Below are 20,876 nucleotides of genomic sequence, written 5' to 3'. Positions count from 1 at the left end.
CTCTCTCTCTCTCTCTCTCTCTCTCTCTCTCTCTCTCTCTCTCTCTCATTCATACATTCTATGTCTCTTTCTATTTTTTATTCTTTCACTCTCATTCATATACTTCATCAATTTCTCTCCCTCTCTCACATACAGATTTTTATCCATAGATTATCTTTCTCTTTCTTTCTCTTTTTCTCTTTCACTCGGTTTTTAGTAATCAATTACTTTTTAGGTCTTGCCTTTTTTCAATCTTTCTTTCCCCTATTCATTTGGAAATTACAGTACGATGTTGCACTGTGATACTATAAAGAAAACAAATTATTAATCAAAAGAAAAAAGATCAAAAAAAAAAAAAATCCATTCACGGGGAACAGTCTTTCAGTATTTTCACTAAACAATTATTACTTTTATCGAACTGGATATCATTTACTCTCTCTCTCTCTCTCTCTCTCTATCACTCTCTCTCTTTTTTTTTTCTTCTTCTTTTTCTCTTCTTATCAAAAACAAACAAATACATATACATACGTGCTAATACGTATACGTATCTATTCAGTAATTATTGATCATTCATTTATTAACATACTTCGTATTTTTTTTTGTTCATGTGTGATGTATGTATATTATGTATTTATGTATGTATGTATGTATGTATATTATGTATGTATGTATGTATATTATATCTGCTTATGTATCTCTATCTTCTACTATCTTCCTTTTCATGTGTATATATATGTATGTATGTATGTGTGTAAATATATGTTTCTGGTTCGATGCAGAGGGTAACGTACGCGAGTAATAACTATATATGTTAGCTGATAGAAATTAGAAACGTATGGTTTGACTAGCTTTTGATCATCCTACTCTCTCTCTCTCTCTCTTTCTCTCTCTCTCTTTTTCTCTATCTCTCTATGTCTACCTCTCTATTTCTCTATTTTTCTATCTATCCTCAATATCTTTTTTCCTCTTGCATATTCAAAAGGTTTTTTCAGTTCCATTTGATTGAATATTATAAGTTGTTGATCAATTAGATTAAAGCGTTCTTCTCGCAAGATATCAATCATCGAATATCATCATTTTCTTATCTATCTTTATTTCTAACTCTATCTCTATTTCTCTCTTTCTCTCTGTTTCTCCCTTGCTCTTTTTATTGTGCCCATCCACGTGTAAGGAGTAGTCGTCTACCTTGCAATTATTGTTTGGTGCAACCATATATAGGGCAGTTCGTTTATTACTGGCAGGATAACTCGTATTCTTCTTTACTAACTTTGAAATCACCGCGTGGTGGCCTTGTACGTATTTTTTTATCCTCTAATAATAATAATAATAATATAATAATAATAATAATAATAATAATAATATAATAATAATAATATAATAATAATATATAATATAATATATATATATATAATATATATGTAATATATATATGTATATATATATATATGTGTGTGTTATGTGTTTATGTGTGTACATTCTAGTATACAACTATTATTATTTTCTTTGCCATTGTTATTCTCTCATATCTTTTTTTCCATTTTTTTCACACATGCCACCATTCTAATATCTAATTATATTATTTTGACAGAATTCTTTCATCTTCTTCTTCTTTTTCTTCTTCCTCTTCCTTTTTCTTATTTATTTTTCTTTACGCAGTCTTTTCCAATTGTTTCATTCACGCGTATGCGAGAACACGTGAAATATTCAGTCTTTCATTTAATTTTTTATTCTTTTTTTTCCTTTTTCTTCTTTTTTTTTTTTATTTTCTTTTTTTCTTCATTATAGTTCTTACGTTCTTTAATTATTATTATTATTTTATTTTCTTTAAACTGAGTTTCTTTCTTGCTTTCTTCTTTTTTTTTTTTTTGTCATTTTCTTTTTACCCTCTTTTCGTTTAAATCGCAAAATTATTATACTTCGCTAACATATTATGTGGTTTTTTCCTTTTATACTTGCACGAAAATATTATGCTAAGTTCTGGTATTTTTTTTCTTCCTTCGATTTAAAATCCGTAATAATAATAAAAATAATAATAATAATAATTATTATTATTATTATTATAATTACTATTATTATTAATTGCAATAATCATAATCATAATAGAATAATGATAATGAAAATGACAATGATAATAAGGATGACTATGATGACGATGACGACGACGATGATGATCATCATCATGATAATAATAATAATAATAATAATAATAATAATAATAATAATAATAATAATATGTTGTTGATGTTGTATGCTTATAATTTAAAGCCACAGATTTCGATGTCACACCGCAGAAAAATTTCTATATATATATATTTATGTGTATATATATATATATTATTATTATTATTATTATTTTTATTCTTCTTCGTCATTTAACTTTTACTTCCACATACATACATACGAGAGACATCACTCTAATCGTATTACATTAGACTAAGCATCTTCTTCTTCTTCTTTTTTTATTTTAATTAATTAAGGCCCTTACGTCCGTTATTATTATTATTATTGTAATACTAACCCGCGACAGTCTAAAACACTTGTTCTTCTTTTTTCTCTTCTCTCTCACTTTTTCTCTCTTTCTCTCTCTCTCTCTCTCTCTCTCTCTCTCTCTCTCCTTTTTTTTTTGTTCTTTTTTTAACTTGGTTTCTTTTTTTGTTTAAAATAAGAAAAATATAACAGTCAGTACAAATACTTAGGAATTCACGAGATCTGCGCGCAAATTACGAAGCATACACGCGATTATACATTTTTATTTTTGTTCTCAACGCTTTGCGGGAACGTAGTTGCTTTTTCTTTTTATATATGTGTATATATATATATATATGTGTATACATATATACATATATATAAAAAGAGATATATAGCTCACGAACGGTAATATCATGAGCCTTATTCTTTAAGTATATTTTTGCTTTGCTTTTTTTTTTTTGCCTTTCTCTAGAGACAGAATATTGTTAATAACAACAGTTGGTGGTAGCATTAGCAGTAATAGTAATAATAATAGCAATAGGTATAGCAGCAATAGCGGTAGTAATAGCAATAGCACAGTAGTAGTAGTGATAGTAGTATAGTATAGTATAGTAGTAGTAAGAATAGTAGTAGTAGTAGTGTAGTAGTAGTAATAGTAGTAAGTAGTAATAATAGTGTGATAGTAGTTATAGTAATATAGTAATAGTACTTGTAGTGATAGCAGCAGCAATAAAAATAAAAAGAAGTAAAATCAGTCCATATTCATTTAAAAAAAAATTATTACATTACATTACTATAATGTGTCCTGGCTTAAAATCAGACGAATTCCATTTCCTGAAATGGATAACACGAGAAAAATAATATTGCAAATATCGCACGGCAGAGTTTTCACATCCTTTTTTTTCGTGCACTATCTCTCCCTCTCTCTCTCTCTCTCTCTCTCTCTCTTCCTCCCATTTTTTCTTTTCTTTTTTTTTTCTTTGTATTTTATACGATTTTATATCTCTTCCTTTCTTTCTTTCATCCCTTCTTTCTTTCTCTTAAAATCCTATTGTGTGTATACATATACATATATTTATATATATTTTATTCATATATTTTTTTTTTATTTTTTTATTTTTTTTTTTTTCTTCTATAGATGCAGCTAAGTCAAGGAAAGAATCTATCTTTCTAATAGCATTTGGCTCGCCAAATTCTGTCAGTTTCATATAACAGTAGAATTGCATCGGATATAATAAAAAATATGATTCACATATATATATTTTGAGTCATTTATGATCACGTCGCCCACATACTTATGACCTCATCTTTTCTTTTAAACGCAATCATCTCAATTGTCAAACATTTATTTTTTCTTTTTTTTTTTCCCTTTCTTTCTTTCTTTCTTTCATCTTCTTCTCCTTCTTCATTTGGTAGTGTTATTAAAGCGTGAGAGTGTAATGTTATATTTATATTATTATCGCAATAAAATATGCGAATATATATATATATATATATATATATATATATATATATAAAATGTCATTTGTCATTACCGACCAATTTCAATTTCATTCGCATCTCCATTTTCATCGATTTCAAAATTCACCGCATATACTTTTTTTTTTTTTTCTTACCCATCTCGCCCTTCCCTTTTCTTACCCACTTTTGGCAATGATTGATTATTTGAACAAGTATTAATGTATGATTTTTGTTTTCTTTTCTTTTTCTTTTTTCGTTTTAGACGGAACTTACGATACGTCCATTAATACGGCTACGGAGGAGAAATGTTCTTTTAGACTTCACCGAAACCACCGATCGCTTGCTCGGTCATTCTCAAGCAGAGAGATTCAAGACTTGAATTTATTTCCGGTTCTGTTGTTTCCGGTCCACTACCACCTCCTCCTCCTCCTCCGCCACCACCACCACCACCACCACCACCACCTCCTCCTTGACCAAGAAAATGATCTCTTGGTGCACTATATGTTCGTTGCAACGTTCTTTGAAGTTGCTGAAATAAGTATGAATCATGAAAGAACAAACTAAAAACAAACTAAAAACAACAAGAAAAACAAAACAACCCGAAGGAAAAAGACAAAAAAGCAAGATAATTATTTATTTAATATTTATAGAGAAATAATTTACCTCCAAACTGTTCTCCTGTAAACTAGGTCTTTTCTCAGCTGTATGTACTGGACGTAAGTTATTCTGATTCATAGTTTGGATCTGATTATTTTGTATATACGGTGTAGATATACTATTTCTATGTGGACTGACGGTAAAAGAATTGTTATGTGAATGAGTGTTGTGAATGTGACTCAAATTTAAACTCGGTTTTCTATTGTGTTGTTGGAGGTTACAAAATCTCCGATTATTATATCCATAATTATATTGCCACCTGAAATATAATGATTAGAATCAATTCAATAATTGTTCATACGCGCGCGTGTGTGTGTGTGTGTGTGTGTGTGTGTGTGTGTGTGTGTGTGTGTGTGTGTGTGTGTGTGTGTGTGTAAATATATTGATTATAATATATAAATCGGTTTCATACTTTGGTGTGGGTCGTGGATTGCCAAGTCTACTACGCCATTGTTGTACCTTCTCCTTTTGATTTGGAGTAAAGCAGTCATGTTGCAATACCTTTTCTAATATATTAATGCATGCACATAAAATTCCATCGTCTACACTATCCAGTGCCAGTCTACTACAAACTGTAAGTTTAATTATCGTGTTAACAACTTTGAAAAATATCAAATGTAATTAACAGAAAGAAATCAACTTACGTTTTCCAAGAACTTTCGTAAATTGCGCAGGTATATCCTGAGGATCACTTTCCTGACTTGGTTTTAAAGGTGTCGCTAATATGGTCTTCAATTCATCAAGAGTATTGACAAGTAGTATAGGGCCTTGTGAAAATGAAGTTCCTTGTGTACCATCACGAGTTGGTTGTAATAGATCTTTTTCTAAATTAACAAGAGTCGTGTAACGTTGTTGCAATTTAGCAATCGAAAGAGCTAATTTATGTCTGGCTCCTTTTGTTACACCTTGTTCGGCTAATTGTTCTTCTGTTAGTTGTAACATTTCTTCGTAACTTAGTGTAACAAACAAGTAGCTGTATTTGTGCAGGCGTAATGTCTTAAGCCATGATGGTACATCTACATTTGGAATTTTATCAAAATTAGTTGGATCTTTTTTATAGCAATTAATTGGCACTCGTGTAACAAAAGCTATATATTTTTAATATATACCTTTCATTCCACTTGCCAATGTACGATTCGAAGCTTCATCTAAACGACCCTCACTACCGCTGCTTGCACAAGAACTCTGTGGACTAAGAGGACCTAAACCTATTAGATTGCCTATAAAAAGAATTATATTTGCATTATTACGTTTTCGTTGTGTAATGGACGAATGATTAGAAAAATTTAGTTTATTATTGAACTAACTGGTATGATCTCCAGAAATACTAAAACTGCGTGGTTTGTGTCTTGTGGAATTATTTGCGTTATTGCTACGATCAACGACTTCAAGATGATGTGGTGGTGCAACTGGAGGAGTTAAACTGTTTGAACGACGTTGACGAGTTAAGGGAGGAGGAAATTGTAGATTAAATGTAGTAGTTGGTTGTGTGCCAAACAAATGTGTTTGTTCGTTTGATTGTTGTTGTTGTTGCTGTTGTTGTTTAGAACTTCTTTGCCATACATTATCCCACCTTTAAAACAAAATAATGTCAAAATACTTATATCACTTATTATATAAATAATAGCAAAATGTAAACTATATCCAATAGAATATATAATTCACCTAGTTGAGGTGTTTGTATATTCTTCGAGACTATGAATAGATGGAGTGCCACTGATACGTTCTTCGAGATGCCTTAGCCATTGGGTTAACGAGCGTCTGTCTTGACTAGTTATAGCAGGGTGAATTAACGTGTAACTTAGCAACTGCTGTGTCTGTTCTGTATATTGACCCGTGGTCACACAATGACTCACTAACTCAGGTATTGCAACAAGATAACATTGTTTGCACTCTATATTTCCAGGCCTTAAAAGCGGGAGATGTGTTAAAAGTTGATTGATTGCAACTTCAGTCGATTCTGACAGTAATGAATTAATGAAAGCTGCAATTTGGAAATTTTTGTTAGTAAAATAAATTATCCAAAAATTTTTATGTTTTCAAATAAATTTTGTTAGATCATTACCTGGATTGTTAGCATTCAATTCTTGCGTATCCAACTCAGAAACAGAGTGAAGAGAATGTTGTACAGCCTGTGCCAGAAATCTTGCTTGAACAGCTGGGATGCGACGAAGTAGAGCATAAAGTACCACGGTTTGTTCGCACTCGTTCCACTGAGAGAATACCCTAGTAAGTTCACCCACTTGTTCACAAAACAGAGCACCCGGAGACCACTTCATTTTATATCACACGTAAGCTTGTAAATAAGTTGTAAAACGTTTATGATCATGCAAGTCACTAAGGCTTCAGAGCAGAGGTTATACAGATGATCTTCTATTAAAATCTACGTTGTTCCGAGATTACTCTGTAGCAAAAGAAAATATTCTTATATAAATTTATTCTCCGTCGACGATATACAAAACAAAAAAAAGTTAATAAAAGAAAAAATGCTTTCCACATAAACCATAAAAAAGAAGGGAAAAAAAAACAAAAAAAAAAAAAATGAGAAATATCTATTCTATTTGTGATACAAACCACAGATACCATATATTCGTATCACATCTCATCTAAATTAAGAACAAAATAAGAAAACTAATTCCTTGACCTTTGTGGAAGCAAAATAAAATAGAATGAAATAAAAAGAGAAGCAGAAAAATAAAAATAAAAAAAAAGGAAAAAAAAAAGGAAAGAAAAAGAAAAAGAAAAAGAAAGAAGTACATATATCCCGAAATAACAAGTCGTCAACGTGCCGATTTTAACCGTCGATTATACAATCCAAATAATAAGACATTAAAAGACCAATTAAGAAAAAATCGAACGAGAATATCCCCGGCATAAATGACAGTTCATTTACGTTAAGAAAGGTCAGTTGTTCGAGCTCCGAAAGCATCGTTAAAACTTTCTATACTTCCTAACGAGAACATATCGGTTCAAATGAAAAAAGGTCAGCCGGATAAACGCAATACTAACAGTTCCTAACAATTACATATCGTGAAGGCGTTGTAAGAAAAGAATAGGGGAGAGAGAGAGAGAAAGAGGGAAAGAAAGAAGGAGAGAGAGAGAGAGAAAGAAAGAAAGAAAGAAAGAGAGAGAGAGAGATGGAGATAGATAGAGAGAGAGAGAGAGAGAAAGATGGAGAGAGAGAGAGAGAGAGAGAGAGAGAGAGAGAGAGAGAGAGAGAGAGAGATGGAGATAGAGAGAGAGAGAGAGATTAAAAGAGAATATTTAAAAAAAGAAAAAAAAATAGATATATTTATAGCCTACGACGTACTTTTAACTCAGAACTTCAAATCGGTAGACACACACACACACATACACATACACACACACGTTCCACTTTACTTATGTTACGTTAAGAGTATAGTATAGAAGACGACGCGACAACGAAGACGAAGACGACGACGACGACGACGACGACGATGGTGAACCAGCAAGGGGATAGGATACGGCATAACCTTAAAAACAGCATCGCCGTGTATACGACTCCGCATCAAAGATATACACCGATAAGAATTCCACTGAGGTCAAGTTTGTTTACCCCGCGATGCATGTGTATTTATAGCCTTCCTGCTGGGAGCCGCGTTCGGCGGTGCAATGGCATCGTTAGAGACCGCCCTACACACATATGACTGTTATAACGACCGATAAGATAATTTTCTTCTTTTCTTTTCTTTTCTATTCTATTCTTTTTTCCCCCTCTTTTACTCCTTCTTTCTATCTTTATTCTACCAACTTCCTTTTCTCTTTCTCTCTTTCTATTTAAAAAAAAAAAAAAAAAAAAAAAGAACTAGAAATAAAAAATAAAGAAAAATAAAGAAAGAATTCGAGTCGACACGAGTGTCCTCTCGTAAAAAGAAAAAGAAAAATGTAGAAATGTTTTCTAATAATAATAATAACAACAACAACAACAATAATAATAATAATAATAATAGTAATAATAAATAAATAAATTAATTAATTAATTAATCTCGAGAAAGATGACGCACAAGAGAAAAGCTGCTAAGTTTGTTCGTATTTACAGTAGGATCGTGTTACACGGTTCTCGAATCGTGTTTTTAAACATATCCAAGACAATTCCGTGAATTTTGAATGTGGTACGTAAGTTGATAAGTCAAAGAGACAATTTTGATGATAAGAGATGAAGATAGAAATGTAGAAGAGATTTTGCTAGAGGGTTTAGTAGAAGAACGAACGGAGAAAAACAAGAAGACGCAAAAAACGATAACCCAGGAACGAAGTCATGTCCGATGATTATCGTCATCATCGTCGTCGTCGTCGTCGTCGTCATTGTCATCATCGTCATCGTCGTTGTCGTCTTCGTCATCATGATTATGTCTTTTTGAAACAATACTAATACGAACGTTTTTTCTATATACGTTATTTCTATAATCACGTCCAAAGGACAATTTTAGGATTCGAATGTTTTCCTTTTTTGTGTATGTATATGTGTGTTTTTTTTTCCTTACGTTTATATCCTATAAGCTTGCTTTCTCCCCTCCCCTCCAACCCCCTCTTAATGTCATCCCCCCACCCCTCAACACCCTCGTTCGTTGGCGGCTCTGATATTCGGCCATTGAGCCCGAAACAGACAAACACAATTCGGTGATACTCGCCGCTTCTCGTTAGTCGTCCGAATATATGTATGTATATAATCGTCGAAGGATAAATGCCTTGTGTTTCAATTACCGTTCTCACTCTCTCTCTTTCTCTCTCTCTCTCTCTCTCTTTCTTTCTGTCTCTCTCTCTTTCTCTCTCTCTAGACTCGCAGCTGATGATCGTCGTCCTTTAACGCGTTAATTATATCGGCGTTACTCGTTTCGCGCGATAACGAGAGGATACAACGCGGTTATAACATGTTTTTTAACTCGGCGTCGATTCGAAGTGAGAAAGATCCATCCACCACATGCGATTCGGTGGGCCTACGTGACCACACTGGTTCGTTGTCGTGATCGAAACTCGCCGACTCTATGACTTCTCTCATTGGTTCTGATATATCACTTCGTATCAACCAATCATAGAACGCAACGGGGCGCGGTTCGTTTATCCAAAGTTCGTCGACCGGTTGACTTAACGATGAATACGAGTCACGTGATTGGTTCACCATACCATTACGATTGGCCTATCAAATCTTTGGCGGTTTGACACTTTTCAAATTGTTCTTAACGCGTTTCTGCGCGCCCTGTGAGCTCGACATATGACGGTAAAAGATATCGACGAAGATAACCTTCTTCACGCTTTTGTCACGTTTGTAAATATATTTATGTAGATTTTTTTTTACTGTACAAACACAATGTCATTAAGGTCGCGTCAATGTTAATTTCAAAATTGTACGTTTCTCGACAGAAAATCCTTCAAAGATTTTTGTTATGCGATCAATCCAAGTTATTTATTTCTTTCGCCAATTAACAAAACTATACATTCTCTACAATCTCTTGCCGTACTTTTCTTGTTACAATAAAATTTAACATAATGGAATTTTTAATGTATAAGACTATTTTAATATGTTTAGTCAAAAATTTGTTTTTCTTTTTCTTTTTTTTTTTTTTCCCATTTAATACCATTATGTTATATTATTGCACATGTTCTTATAATTAGACAATTTTTATTGTATCACTTTACATCTTCGTGCTGTTTTCAGTTTTCTCGATCGACCAATCTGTTACTAAAGAAAGTTTGTTAATTTTTATTTACACAATATAAACGTACAAGCATATATTAAGAATAAAATTCAACATTTATCATGAAATCGGAACAACGTTTGAAAGCGTCTTTAACAAATTATATTGCATCATTATATTTATCATAATAAATCACATATAAATAACATTCTTTTTTTTTTTTTGTAAAGACCTTTCAATTGACATTTACATTTGGCAAGATCGATTTGATTTCATGACAAAGTTGATATCTCCATGTAATTTATTAGAAAGAAAAAAAAAATAACAAACTTAATACTTATACCGATAATTGACACAAGTTGAGAAATATTTCTTATATACGGCAATGGATTTATACTAAAAGATTTAGATATACAGATCTTAAACTCTACTGTGCACTATAAAATATTAAGTATTAAATATTTTCTCCCATTCCATCACTCTCGGTAACAAGAGCACGCTCCAATATAACCCTGCCTTCCTTGTATCGTTGATTATCGTCCGTTGCAAACTCATACACCCACCCAAGTTTAGCATCACAGTTTTTGCAGCTGACATCTCGTACCATGTGACGTCCAGTTAACATCACTCTATCTTGTACCTCGCTGTGTACCATATAACAATAGTTAGATGGTAAAAACAACAAAGATGATTCTTACAAACGTTTTATTAAATAGTACTGATTAAGCTTACTTCTAATATCATTGAATAATGAATTTCAATAAATCTTAATAAAATTGTTGAGGGATATTGGTTAAAAAAAAAAAAAAAAGAACAAGAATTTGTTTAGGTAATAAATAATTTTAGTACATAAAACAAGGTGTTTACAATATTAAAATGATGATATATAAAATAATAAAAGAGATAAAAGTTAGACGTATTCTATACCTGTAATTAAGGTTGACAACTTTATTAAAGAGAAAAGCTCGACCAGTTGCTCCTGTGAAACGAGTACTGATCAGCTGTCCTCGGTTTGTTAAATTTGTGTCACAGGAAGCACAAGAAAAAAGACGCGTGCCACCGATGTGTTCCAAAAATATTACCCCCATTTTGAAGTTTGTTTATTAGGAAAGAGCTAACGTATGTATTGTTAATTTTTACTCTCGAACGTTCAAATAAAGAGAATAATAATCACACGGATGTTGCAACCAAACACTCGACACATTTAAACTACGTTAAGTACGTACGATGTGAGTTAATACTACGATACTGATGTACACATTTCACCGACGAAACGTAATATTAGTTCTATTTCACAACCGAGATGGCGCCATTCTGATATTCATTTATTTTTCTTTTTGACATTTTCAACAGGTTCTATTTTTCATCTACTAAAAATATTACTATACAATTTATATTTTTCATACATTTTGTATATAATATAATGACGTGACATAGTAATTTTTTTTTTAAATATATTTGGAAATTTTTTATAAGAAGTAACATGATAGAAAAGGAGATATATTAATTTGTAGTTTTGACTTTAAATTTGTTAGATTCATCTTCCCTTTTCTTTTTTCTTTTCTCTCTTTTTTTTTTTTTTTATGATCAGAAAAGGTACAAGAACGAAATTTATTAAATGATTTTTACATAGAGATATTCGATAATAATCTTTATTACATCAAAATATTGTATCTTTATTATTCATATAAATGGTATACAATATGTTACAAATACGTATGTATACATATTTATGTAAATTATATATTTTTTGTTTATTTTTTTTTTATTTTTGTTTTCCTTTTATAGAGCTAGGTACATAGATCTTTGTGCAGTAAAATTCGAAACATATTTTTCTAAATTTCTTTGTAGTCAGAGCTTTAAAAGCTAGGCTGTTTTTAACTTTATCAATGAAGTACCACAGAGTACTTACAAGTAGAAAACTTGGAACATTTGAATATAAAAGCCAGAAAGTGGTCGCAAGAGTGAAATGAATCGAAAATATATTATTGGTCATTATTTAATTGGTATATTCACTTCTCTTCTTAAAGGCACATTTGAAATATAATCAGTACACTCCCTTGTTTGTTTAAACATTTTTTTATAACATTAAACTTCTTAAGAGATATATAGAATTATGTTTCCAATAAAATAAAATGATATAAGGACAGAAAAAGGGAGAGAGAGAAACACAATAGAAAAATATAAAATATAAAAATTTCTCTAGCCAAAATCACAGACGAGTCTCTTACTTTCTCCAACAAAGCACAGAGTCGCATTTTCATGGCCATAACATTAAATATATAATAGTTAGTCGATATAAATATTATAAATATGTAATATATATATATGTATATATATATATATATATATATATATATATGTATATATGTAAGTAGTCTTATGATTAAACCGCACGCCTACATGCATATGTACATGTTCTGAATAATATTGCAGAGACCTAATTATTACATTTAGTAATATTAATCTTTTCTGCATTAGATACTTTTAACAGTTCATGTACTTGAGCATGTATATTTACATGTACACGTGTTCATACACATGTAAATAGTTATATATATATATATATTTAATTTGATTACATCGATTTTTGATGTCCAGGTCATGAAGAATTTTTTTTCCCATAATACTGCACCTATTCCTATGTACACCACACTTTTATATAGAACATAAAGAAAATCTAGAAAAGTATTCGTTTAGAAATAATAATAATATTAATAATATTAATAATAATAATAATAATAATAATAATAATAATAATAGTAATAATAGTAATAGTAATAATAGTAATAATAAATTAAAAAAAAAAAAAAAGAAAAACCCGAGAAAAAAAGATATTTGAAAAGCATCGATTGTGCCATTATTATTACTTTTGTTATTATTCAAAATTAATGATGTGAAAATATTTCTCATTATATTATTATATTCTAAACTCTTATATTCTTCATAAATTCTTCTTGTTCTTTCATTGTCTCTCGATAAGAAAAATAGCATTATTCAGATTTTATTCTAAGTCAGTACTATACTTCAGTCAGTTTAGGTACATACATAAAAGTCTCGTCTGTTTCTGTCCTGTATTGTACAACTTATGTTACGAAATATCGAGGATTTTTCAAGGCAACATATTACAATATATCCTCGTTTATATGCTATTGATACAATTTATACACACACATATATATGTATATATATATATATATATATATATATATATATATTCTTTTTTTTTATGATAAAGTGTTTAAGAATCTTATATGAAATGTAGATAAAAATTGATGCATTTACTCTCATTCGTAAATGCTGATCGATCAACAGAACTTCATAAAACATTATAAAATATTTCCTGATAAAAGATTAATCAACGTGAAACGTTACACAACTTATATAGAATATTACATGCAACTAGAAGCAATGTAAACAAAAAAAAAAAAAAAAAATTTATGTTCCTACAAAATACAAACGTAACGTAATTACTTCTTTGCTACACAATGTAAAAGACATAATCTAATTCAACCACTATATACTATAATAATGGAGCAATTTCATGGAATCAAAAAAGTTAATTTCTTTCTATACATTTAAATGATTAAAGAATTCATTATTATAGTGGTTGGATAATATTAATAAGAAAATAATTTTAGTAATGAATATTAAAGATAGTAACAATAATAATAATAATAATAATAATAATAATAATAATAATAATAATAATAATAGTAGTAGTAGTAATAGTAATAGTAGTAGTAGTAGTAGTAATAGTAGTAGTAATAGTAGTAGTAATAATATAATAATAATAATAATAATAATAACCATAATTATAATAATAATCACGTTAGAAATATTATGATATTTTTTTTTTACGATAATAACACTTGTATCAGAAACTTTAATAATCCTGCGGTGATAGTAAATTATATTGATAATAAAATTTAATAACACCTTGTTCCGTGTAGCACAAATATTAAACTTATGCATGATTGTGGGTTCAATAGTTAAGCATTATTTTTGGTAAGTTTTGTTCTATTGGCGGCAACCGCTGCAAGACATGCCAATGCTTCCAGGTCCGGTGATGCACACCATGCTATCAATATTTGTAGAAATAATTAAATTCTCTACCTAACTAAAAAACAGCTAATGTTGGAGTAAGAGAGCGTAAATATAATAAATATGAGAACAAAATAAAGATCTACAAAACTCATGATTTGAAAGAATCACGTTATTTGAGATTAATTAAATTGTTCCCTTTCTTTCTCTTGTTGAAACATGGTATATGTATATGTTATCTCTTATATTATATTAGCAAAGTAGAAGTAAAATTGATAAGAGTATTGGATTTTTTGAGAAATTTTCGTTTCTAATATCACAATTGAAAAGATTTTTATAAAACGACGTCGTAGAAAGTATAATAAAAGAAAAAAATGTACCGTTGATAAATATTAAATGTTGTATGTATCGTTGATAAATATTTTAAATACGAAAATTCCTCAATTAATTGAATTGAGTCTTCGTTATAGCACTCGATGTACGATATTATTCTTATTAAATCGTACTTACTCTTTGATTCTTGATTTCCAGACATATTGGAAGTAGTTGTCGCTGCTGCATTACGTGTAATGCTTTGCTTTCGTGCTTTTCTTTTTTGACTTCCTACCAAAAGTGACTTTTCACCGTCTTCTGTTGTATGTAATTCATTTTTATTATTTTGTCTATTGCTTTGACTGTTATTGAAATTAACATGGCACCATTTATTTGTATTCAGTTTTTGCAAAATCTTTTTCTTGTTTATACGCTGTTGTTTTTTCTTTCTTTGAAATTCTTCTAAACTTAAGGAAGGTAAAGCTTCAATTTTTTTTTCTAAATTAAAATCCCTAAACATAAAAACAATAATACGTTAGGAATTAAATCTATTTTATTATTCCTTTTTGCAAAAAGAAAAAAAAAAAAAAAAAGAATAGCAGAATTATACTGCTTTCTTTCATCTCAACTTACTCAGCACGAAATCTTTTACGTGTTGTCCAAGGTCCAAAATCCACTTCACTTTCTGCATCTTCCGTTTCTGTTTCTTCCGGTTTTGAAGCTTTCATATTTCCTTCAGCACTTTAAATAAATAATCACTTTGTCTCATATGTCGAATAATTCGAAGCAATAAGACCGAAAAGTTAAAAGTTTTACCTTTCCACTAAATGTTCTAGTTCACCACGTGAACTATTTCCACCTTCGCTACTTAAAGAATCAGTTTTTTCACTAATATTGGAAGATATGGAATTTCTTCTCTCATTTATTCGCCCTTCAGGACTAATAATGTAAATTATTTCGATTAGAAAATATCGTCACTCTTATATTACGAATAGCACATAATATCATACAAATATAACTCTTTACCTATACGACGTTGTTGATTTTTTTCGTTTATTATTTTGTCCAGATGGTCCGATATGCCTAATATGTTCAGCTAAAAATTTTTGATACCGTAATCCTTTGCAGGTTCTTTCACCTCTGTAATTATTTTCTTCAGAATTAGCATTTGAGTCCAGGAATGAGTTTGCCACGTGTTTTTCTATATGCTGTAAATTTAATAATTTTTTCAAAACAGAACATATTATGAAGATATAAATTCTATATAAACAACACTAATTATAACAATTAATAATATAATTTATACCGTTGTATGTTGTTCATTGTTATTTGATTCAGAATGCTTCCTTTTCTTTTCATTAAAAAGATCAACTTTGCATTCGTTTTTATGTTCAAGAGCAAGAAGCAATTCTGGATTTCTCTTTTTAGGGGGTTTTGGTGCTGTAACTTCTTTTTCAGGAACATCATTGTGAGTCGTTAATTGCTCTTCGGTTAATTGCACCTTTTGCGGAGTAAAAAGAGAGCTAAGGCCACCAATTTGAGATTCGTCTGCTAACTTGCCTGGCTGTATGGCCTGACCATCTTTATTATCTGAATTTGTATAATCGGAAGACTCGTATTCGGATTTGACACTTTCTGTAGCCTGGTCCACGGTTTCTATTTCTTGCTTTTTATTTGTAGGTCTTGTAGCAAAAGTACGTAAAGGAGGAGCTGGTAACTTGTACCATTTGAAATCAGGGTTCGCTTTTAAGAAGGCATCTTTGTACTAAAATTATAGTAATAATATTAATAACATGGAATGATTATTAGTTTTAAAAATTATTTAAATTACATGTGTTATTAAATTTGTTAAATTATTAAAAGAGAGATAAAGCCTAAACCATATTTTTAATTATTTCTTATTTGTAAACTTGTTAAAAATATTTACCTCCTGTGCTAAATTCTTATAGGTACGTTTTTGATCTGGATTAAGTGTTGCCCACCATTCTCCAAGAACTCTTGTAACCGCACGATTTTCTAAGTGTGGAAATCCAGATCGTACGGATCCTCTATGTCGCTTACAAAAAATTAAGAATGCATTCATTGGTCTTCTTGCATGATGAGCCGGTTCTCGCCAATCTTTGGGTTCCTAAATTATAGATATAAATAATTACAATATTAATTTAACAATAATATCATAAAAGAAACTATGTTATTATATAGAATAATAACATACAATAGTATACAGCGTATTGTTAAAAAAATTGACTTCCTATAAACAATTTCTGTTTGCTAAATAATATCCAGCAAATTATATATAGTAGCATTAGAACGCATGCTGATGTAATTACAAGAACACTACTGCTATATATATATATATATATATGTGTGTAGAATTGTTTTGAAACACTCATCAATCAAAAATAAGATTGTTCCTCAATGTTATCACACAGATATCAGTAATAATTCTTTATTAAAAGGCATCACTGAAAACTTATAATCCGTATAATAAAATTAATAACAATACATATAAATTTTCATTAGGAATCAATAAATTATTATCAAAAATTAATATTCAATAATTTGCAATGTATATTCTTATATAAAAAAAAGAGATACATTGACGCTTGAAATAAAATTCTTGTTTCATAAACAACTTCTCTGATAAATCTGGAAGTAAATCGACACATATTCTCAAAGAACTAACAATAAGTACAGCTATAAACAAATCTCCGTAATCGCATGTTGAATCTAATCTTTCTGAAATTAGAAGGAAGGATAGAAAAGAAAAAAAAAGTAAAGAAACTATAAAAGTTTTGAATGCTTTTTAATGACGACACAAAAATAATATACGTATATATTGGAGAGAGAGAGAAAGAGAAAGAGAAAGAGAGAGAGAGAGAGACAGAGAGAGAAAGAAAAAAGAAAATAACATTAAAATGAAACAACTTGAATTTGAACACGAACAACTGATGTAAGATTACGTGTACCGATAAGCCATTTAAACTTATCAGTACAGTCAATAAGAAGAAGTCAATCTCGATGACGGTACAACGTGACGAGGACGACGATGACGACGAAAAAAAAAGAAATAACAGAAAAGAAAAGAAAAGAAGAAAAAGGAAAGAGAAAAAGATTTCTTGCATTTTTCTCACACGATGCACTGTCCACCATTGTGTTTCGACTCGCGAAACTTATTTAAAATGTCGCATAATAAAAAATTGTCGCGTCATGAAAAAATGCAAATGAAGAACGATACCATTTTGTGTGCCAGCTGATCTGTATTTTTTGTTCTTTCTTTTGTTTTTTTCTTGACGTTACATCAATCTCCAAAAAAAAGCTTCATCGCGAAATTCTTCTTTAATTTCTATAAAAAAAAAAAAAAATAATAATAATAATAGTAAAAAATAAAAAAAAATACAAAAAAAAACTAAATAAGTAAAAAAAAAAATAAAAATAAAAAACAAAGATAAAACAAAATAAAAAAAAAATAATACAATTTATTATACTATAATATATTATAGTAGATCTCCTTTTTTTTTGTTCAACGTCTCTTAAGAGATACATACACACACGCACACACACACACACTGAATGATCCGGACTCAGAGACGTCCTTTTCGTCGTTGCAACAGCAGACACAACACGACGAACGTTGTATAAAGATGAAAGAGAAAACAAGATAGGCAGAAAAAAGATGCATATATATATATATATATATATATATATATATATAAAACAACAAAGATTCGTTCGTCATTCATCGACAAAATCACACATATGTTGGTATTCATATTAATTTTCACGTTAAAACTATATATATATCAATATATTTATATATATATACGTATATATATGTATATATACACATTAGTTTTTCTCTCTTTTTCTCTCTTACGTATCATTTAATTCGTCTTTCGTCTTCGGTATGATAGGCTTAAGGACGACGTAATAATATCAGAAAAGATAACGAAAAAAAGAAAAAAGACTATTGAAAAAAATAATAAAGAAAAAATAATAATAATAGTAATAATAGAAAGAAAGATTAAACAAATAAAAAATTAATAAAAATAACTCGAAAAATATACGTAGTCCTTTCCCTATTACCGATCAGTGAAAAATAAACGGCAGCAACGATTAGTAATAAAGAAGTGTAGTGGGGGTAAGAGAGAGAGAGAGAGAGAGACAAATAGATTAGACAGATAGAAAGAGAGAGAGAGTGAGAGAGAGAGAGAGAGACATAGATAGACAGAGAGAGAGAGAGAAAGAGAGAGAGAAAGAGAGAGAGAGACATAAGTGACGATAGAAAATTCTCGTCGAAGAAAATTTTTATTTATTAAATTTATGTATCGAGTAATGTTAGAAAATAAGATAGATAGATATAAATATAGAACACGAAAGCATAGAAAGAGAAAGACAGACAGAAAAAGACGAAGACAGAGAGAGAAAAAGAGAGAAATACGTTGATTGCACCATCGTACGGCAAAATTCGCGCATAACACGCACAGTTGAGAGAGAGAGAGAGAGAGAGAGAGAGAGAGAGAGAGAGAGAGAGAGAGAGAGAGAGAGAGAGAGAGAGAGAGAGAGAGAGAGAGAGAGAGAGAGAGAGAGGTGTGATTCCCGTCGAGATTCTCTTTTCTGACGTTTTCCGTTCAAAGAGACGAGCAACGAAGAAAAACAAAATAAGTAATAAAATAAATATAAATATATCCATATATATACGTATATACATATATAACCAAAGAGAGAGGGAGAGAGAGAGGGAGAGAGAGAGGGAGAGAGAGAGCGAGAGAGAGAGAGAGAGAGAGAAAGAGAGAGACAGACAGAGAAAGAGAAAGAGAGAAATAAAAAAGAGGAAGAATAGAGAAATATTTAATAGAAAGACGGTGCTCGTCTCTGGTGGAAGATGATCGGCTCGGAAAACGAAAACTCACACTGACGTCACGCATTTTGTACGAACTCCCTCAGTTATGACACCGTCCGTCGAAACCGTTCGCGACTGACAGCTGCTCGTGCTGGATGTAAATACTGTCTGAACGAAGAAGAGAAAGAGAGAGAGAGAGAGAGAGAGAGAGAAAGAGAGAGAGAGAGAGAGAGACAGGGAGAGGGAGAGAGAGAGAGAGAGGGGGTAACGAAGAGGTGGTAGGTAGGCAGGTAGGTATGGTGGGGGAAGAACGAACGAACGAGCGAGAACAGAGAGAGAGAGAGAGAGAGAGAGAGAGAGAGAGAGAGAGAGAGATAAAGAGAGATAGACAAGGATCACAAGCTGGTCGCTCATTAGATTCTCTCTCTCTTTCTCTCTCTCTCTCTCTCTCTCTCTTTTTACGAGTCAATTTCATTAACGAAATTACAAAAAAAGAAAAATGTTATATATATGTATGTATGTGTGTGTATATATATATATATATATACATATACGTATTATGTAGTACAAATTGAACATGTTGAGACAAAAAAGAAGGAAAAAGAGAAAAGATAAGAGAAAAGAGCACAAAATAGATGGATTTCGTTCGTAATTATCTATTCGTATAAAGAATGAAATATGCTCGGGGAAAAATGAGAGAAAAAAATGAAAAAGAAAAATAAAAAAAAAGAAGTAAAAGCTTCAAGGTTGGGCACGTCTTTTTCGTCTTCAACGTCATACTGATCGTCATCATAGTCGTTGTAACGATTAACTTTTACTAAATTTTTTCATTCAACAAAAGTTGCCAAGAGAAACAGAAAGAGAAAGAGATTGAGAGATAGAGAGATAAAGAGATAGATAGAAAGATAGAAAGAGAGAGAGAGAGAGAAAGAGAAAGATAGATAGAGAGAGAGAGAGAGACGGAGACGGAGCATTGGGTGTATATGTGTGTGTGTGTGTGTGTGTGTGTGAGAGAGAGAGAGAGAGAGAGAGAGAGAGAGAGAGAGAGAGAGAGAGAGAGAGATGACGACGTGAGCGCTTGACTTTTGACACAAAGTCAAACACACGACCAGATTCTCTTACGTTCGCGGTATTTTGATATTATCGAAAAAGAAATATGATCGTATATATTTAACGTTGAAAGTACGGTTATAAGTTTTATTCATTAATAATCCACAATCCTCGATCGTTTTTATTCTTCTAAACAATATACTTCTGTCACGATTCACGCCTATACTCACCTTACGTTGTTGTTCGTTGGCAGCCATTTCTGATTTCACTTGACAATTCACTTTAGCGGCGCATAATAAAGATAAAGCTTCGGCACTGGCGCCTCTGTCTTCTTTTCTCTTATACACTACATATATATATATACATATCTTTCTCTCTCTTTCTATCTCTGTATACGTTTATAT

General features: G+C 30.7%; 3 protein-coding genes across 7 annotated transcripts; all 3 read right to left on the bottom strand.

The window, feature by feature from the left end:
• Nucleotides 1-3,512: 3,512 nt before the first annotated feature.
• On the bottom strand, nucleotides 3,513-8,220 carry LOC122635170 (protein Smaug homolog 1). The gene is made up of 10 exons (XM_043825059.1): nucleotides 7,877-8,220; nucleotides 6,632-6,970; nucleotides 6,232-6,550; nucleotides 5,874-6,139; nucleotides 5,676-5,786; nucleotides 5,211-5,582; nucleotides 4,979-5,138; nucleotides 4,573-4,825; nucleotides 4,372-4,438; nucleotides 3,513-4,338 (listed from the first exon to the last, which is right to left on the bottom strand). Exons 2-10 carry the CDS (start codon nucleotides 6,843-6,845, stop codon nucleotides 4,223-4,225), a joined length of 1,878 nt encoding a protein of 625 aa, XP_043680994.1. The 5' UTR covers nucleotides 6,846-6,970; nucleotides 7,877-8,220; the 3' UTR covers nucleotides 3,513-4,222.
• Nucleotides 8,221-9,963: 1,743 nt separating this feature from the next.
• Nucleotides 9,964-11,495, bottom strand: LOC122635172 (protein yippee-like 5). Its single transcript, XM_043825066.1, has 2 exons — nucleotides 11,151-11,495; nucleotides 9,964-10,867 (listed from the first exon to the last, which is right to left on the bottom strand). Exons 1-2 carry the CDS (start codon nucleotides 11,309-11,311, stop codon nucleotides 10,678-10,680), a joined length of 351 nt encoding a protein of 116 aa, XP_043681001.1. The 5' UTR covers nucleotides 11,312-11,495; the 3' UTR covers nucleotides 9,964-10,677.
• Nucleotides 11,496-14,050: 2,555 nt separating this feature from the next.
• On the bottom strand, nucleotides 14,051-20,876 carry LOC122635171 (HMG box transcription factor BBX). 5 transcript variants are annotated; one of them, XM_043825065.1, is made up of 9 exons: nucleotides 19,493-19,511; nucleotides 17,818-17,925; nucleotides 16,507-16,707; nucleotides 15,886-16,344; nucleotides 15,606-15,787; nucleotides 15,396-15,518; nucleotides 15,213-15,320; nucleotides 14,778-15,091; nucleotides 14,051-14,304 (listed from the first exon to the last, which is right to left on the bottom strand). In XM_043825065.1, exons 2-9 carry the CDS (start codon nucleotides 17,818-17,820, stop codon nucleotides 14,216-14,218), a joined length of 1,479 nt encoding a protein of 492 aa, XP_043681000.1. In that variant the 5' UTR covers nucleotides 17,821-17,925; nucleotides 19,493-19,511; the 3' UTR covers nucleotides 14,051-14,215. The 5 variants fall into 5 exon arrangements, with proteins under 5 accessions (XP_043681000.1, XP_043680999.1, XP_043680997.1 ...); XM_043825064.1 differs by lacking the exon at nucleotides 19,493-19,511 and adding an exon at nucleotides 18,128-18,282; XM_043825062.1 differs by lacking the exons at nucleotides 17,818-17,925; nucleotides 19,493-19,511 and adding an exon at nucleotides 20,703-20,876.

This window comes from Vespula pensylvanica, chromosome 17 (assembly GCF_014466175.1).
Source record: "Vespula pensylvanica isolate Volc-1 chromosome 17, ASM1446617v1, whole genome shotgun sequence".
Classification (NCBI taxonomy): Eukaryota; Metazoa; Arthropoda; class Insecta; order Hymenoptera; family Vespidae; genus Vespula; species Vespula pensylvanica.
This window is presented reverse-complemented; position numbering and strand designations above follow the sequence as displayed.

Coding starts and splice junctions, on each gene's coding strand:
- LOC122635170 (XM_043825059.1), bottom strand. CDS start 6,845: ATGAAGTGGTCTCCGGGTGCTCTGTTTTGTGAACAAGTGGGTGAACTT. Junction 5,787..5,873: donor TATTTCTGGAGATCATACCA/GTTAGTTCAATA, acceptor TTCTTTTTATAG/GCAATCTAATAGGTTTAGGT. Junction 4,439..4,572: donor TACAGGAGAACAGTTTGGAG/GTAAATTATTTC, acceptor TACTTATTTCAG/CAACTTCAAAGAACGTTGCA.
- LOC122635172 (XM_043825066.1), bottom strand. CDS start 11,311: ATGGGGGTAATATTTTTGGAACACATCGGTGGCACGCGTCTTTTTTCT. Junction 10,868..11,150: donor GTTGTCAACCTTAATTACAG/GTATAGAATACG, acceptor TATGGTACACAG/CGAGGTACAAGATAGAGTGA.
- LOC122635171 (XM_043825060.1), bottom strand. CDS start 17,732: ATGGTGGACAGTGCATCGTGTGAGAAAAAT. Junction 15,321..15,395: donor CTAGAACATTTAGTGGAAAG/GTAAAACTTTTA, acceptor ATTTATTTAAAG/TGCTGAAGGAAATATGAAAG. Junction 14,305..14,777: donor TGGAAATCAAGAATCAAAGA/GTAAGTACGATT, acceptor AAATATTGATAG/CATGGTGTGCATCACCGGAC.